We start from the raw sequence: 3,385 nt of genomic DNA, 5'->3' as shown, positions 1-3,385 counted from the left end.
AACTGAGTGGGCTCAGCAATTGCAGTACAATTCTTTTGATCATGATCTGAGCTCCATTTACTCTAGACACTAGTTAAAAGGGGAAAATAGAAAAAAATGTGGTAACATTAGATTTAGAATAAAAAAAGACAAAAGAAGTCTAAGAGTACGCAAATAATGACAAATCCAAAGAATGTGTGAGTACCTAATAAAAAATATGTTAAATATGCCAAAAACCCACCATGAAAGAATGATACTCAAGAACTCTCTCTTGGTAAAAGGTCAGACAAAGAAAAGAACAAATGACCATGAATACCATTAGTTCTGAGGTTGTACAACCTACTCATCTAAACCAAAGGGATCATCACAAAAGCACTGATATAAGTATACATAAGAGGAAACTATGTGAGTCTTTAAAAAAAGAGTTTTTATACCACTGTAAGTGTTAATATACCATTACGTTAAAATAGCTGAAGTCTTTCAAAACCTCATGGTACACAGAAATAAGAAGTCAGATATATGGATCTAAGAGAATATGATGTAACACTCACAAACTCTTACCACAGAATGGACACAGGATATAATTATCCAACTAGCCAAACTGATAAAAAAAAAAAAAAGCCAGTAAATCTCACTAGTAAATCAAATGAATACAAATTAAAACAATCAAATGTGACTGTTTTCTTATCAGATTAGGCCAAAACCATATAGCAAAAGCCTTTAAAATGTGCATACTCTTGACCCAGAAAAATTCTTTTTCTAAGAATTTAACCATAAACAATAATCAGAGATGTAGGCAAGGATGTATATCAGTGTTATTATAGTGAAAAACTGGAAATAGCTTATATATCTAACAAGAATGAATAAGCTAAGTATAGCATATCCATATTATGGAACTCTCAACAGCCACTAAAAATAATGTGGCAGATGTAAATTTACTGACTTGTTAAGATGTTCATACTATACTAAATGAAAAAAATTATAAAATTTGAAATAACCCAACTTGCATTTAATTGAAACAAGCCAGTGTTCGTGAGGGTGCAGGTCTCACATACACTGTTAGTGTAGATTATAAATTGGCACAGTATTTCTGGCAGGCAATTTGGCAACATATATCCAGTCTTAAAAATATGTCACACTTGGTCATTCCACTTTTAGTAACATATTCTACAGAAGTAATCCTGACGGACACAGAGATGTACATACAAAATGCTCACTATACACACTGTTACCAACAGAAAAAAGCACAAATTGTCTAAATCTAATTGCAAATAATTGATTAAACTATTGCACAGCAATATAATGGAGTACTACATAATATTCCATTAAGTGAAAAAAGCAGGGATATGGCCCGGCTGGTGTGGCTCAGTGGTTGAGTGTCTACCTATGAACCAGGAGGTCACGGTTCGATTCTGGGTGGGGGGTGTGCAGGAGGCAGCCGATCAATGTTTCTCTCTCATCATTGATGTTTTCATCTCTCTCTCCCTCTCTCTGAAAAAAAAAAAAAAAGTAGGGATATGAATAGTAAGTACACTACAATTCCATTTTTGTAATCTCTAAGTGTACAAGTATATTTATAAAAAAATAGACTGAAAGTGCATATATCAAAATGAACAGTGATTATGCCTGGGAATTATTAAGATTATGGATAATTAAAATATATATCTATGCAACTCTTAAGTTTAAAAGCACAATAAAAAATTTAGGAAAAAATGAGGCTTTAAAAAATACGACAATGATATTATGCCAAAAACTAATTTAATATTATAAAATTCAGTATTTTCAATTTTAGAATTTACCTCTAAGCCATAAATCCTCAGTAAGAGTTTCTGCAAAAGCACTTGCACCCAAGTCACCAATGAGCATGTTGCGATTCAAAGTGACGCGCCTCAAGCCAGCCATACAGTCAAGATCAGGTCTCCGGTAACGAAGACTCTCAGCCCAGGTTTCTTCATGTCTTCTCATGGTCTGATACTTCAAAGGTTTAATAAGATGAAAGTAAGTCACTTGAATATGGGAACCGGATATGCATAGTGAGTATGGCTTATTATGTTTGAGATTTACACACACACCCCCCCAGTATATATGCCAGGAGAGTCAACTGAAGAGTTTACTCAATTGTGGTTTAGGGGCCCAGTGACCCAGATTCTAGTCTGCCAATTATAAGGCACTGGATGGCCTGTTGTTGATTAGGTATATATTGACAACTCAATTACATTCTATGAGTTTTATTTTCTTTATCTGCCAAGTCAGGAAATAGATTCTAAATTCTAGCATTGTTGAGGCTCTAAATTCTGTTCTTCAGAGGTCTCCAAATGCTTGACTGGGCGTCCCACATTTTAAAAACATGAACCTTATTTATTAATAAACTATATACATGAAATTCTGTGCATATATTTTATGTACATTATATACTACACAAGTTTCTTAAATGATACAAAAATAAATACAGAGGTTCCAATACTACTTAGGGTATGCAAACCAACTGTGTATGCAAAGCCAGTCTGACATGCCTTACAAAACTGATGGTTTGATTTTTAACCACAGGTATTGTATGAAAGGCATATTCAATTCTCTATATTCATAAAATAAATTTTGGCAACAGGAAAAACTGACGATAAAAGAAAAAAATCTGCCCTGGCCAGAGTGGCTCAGTTGGTTGGAGTGTTATCCCATACACCAAAAGGTGACAGTTCGATTCCTGGCCAGGGCACATACCTAGGTTTTGGGTTCAGTCTTAGTTGGGGCATGTATAGAAGGCAATCGATCAATGTTCCTCTCTCACATTGATGTTTCTTTCCCTCCCTCCCCCTTTCTCTAAAAAACTTAAAAATAAAAGCAAATATCTCATTACATTCTTGAACAAGAAAGTTCTTATGACACTATAAAAGGAAAATATTAGTGTTGTTTTTCTATTAACAATAACTTATTAAAGCAACAGTGGAAATAACAGCAAACATTTACATAGTGCTTATTACATGCCAGGCACTATTTTATACAAAATTAGTTCATTTAACCCACATAATAAGGCACAGAGTTTATGAAATGGGAGAGCTGGAATTTGAACCCAGGCCATTTGCTTTTAGAATCCTTGCTCTTAACTGTTTTCTTGGGGGTCATGGACTTGCTCTGTATAGGCCCAAAGGTAAAATTTTCAGCTTTGTGGGCCATACAGTTTCTGTTGCAACTACTCAACTCGATGTACAGGGTGAAAATAGTCATACTTACTATGTTAACAAAGGTGTTCCAGAAAAACCTTTAAAAAAACAGGTGACGGGCTGAATTTGGCTCACTAGCCATAGTCTACCTATCCCTGACTTATACCATCAACTATTAAAAAAGGCTTTAAGTTAAGTATCAGTAAGTATTTTAGGCCTAAATATAGTAGGTATACACTGTACAGTGT

General features: G+C 34.4%; 1 protein-coding gene across 1 annotated transcript in view; it reads right to left on the bottom strand.

The window, feature by feature from the left end:
• The window catches only part of CEP78 (centrosomal protein 78), a 29,401-nt gene that overhangs the window by 18,677 nt on the left and 7,339 nt on the right, over positions 1 to 3,385 (bottom strand). The window contains exon 6 of the mRNA XM_014454143.1: positions 1,779 to 1,953. Within this exon, the coding sequence (XP_014309629.1) occupies positions 1,779 to 1,953 (175 nt within the window). The remainder of the gene's footprint in view (positions 1 to 1,778; positions 1,954 to 3,385) is intronic.

The sequence above is a fragment of the Myotis lucifugus genome, unplaced genomic scaffold (assembly GCF_000147115.1).
Source record: "Myotis lucifugus unplaced genomic scaffold, Myoluc2.0 scaffold_31, whole genome shotgun sequence".
NCBI classification, from domain to species: Eukaryota; Metazoa; Chordata; class Mammalia; order Chiroptera; family Vespertilionidae; genus Myotis; species Myotis lucifugus.
The sequence above is the reverse complement of the archived record's forward strand: the minus strand, read 5'-3'. Positions and strand labels throughout refer to the sequence as shown.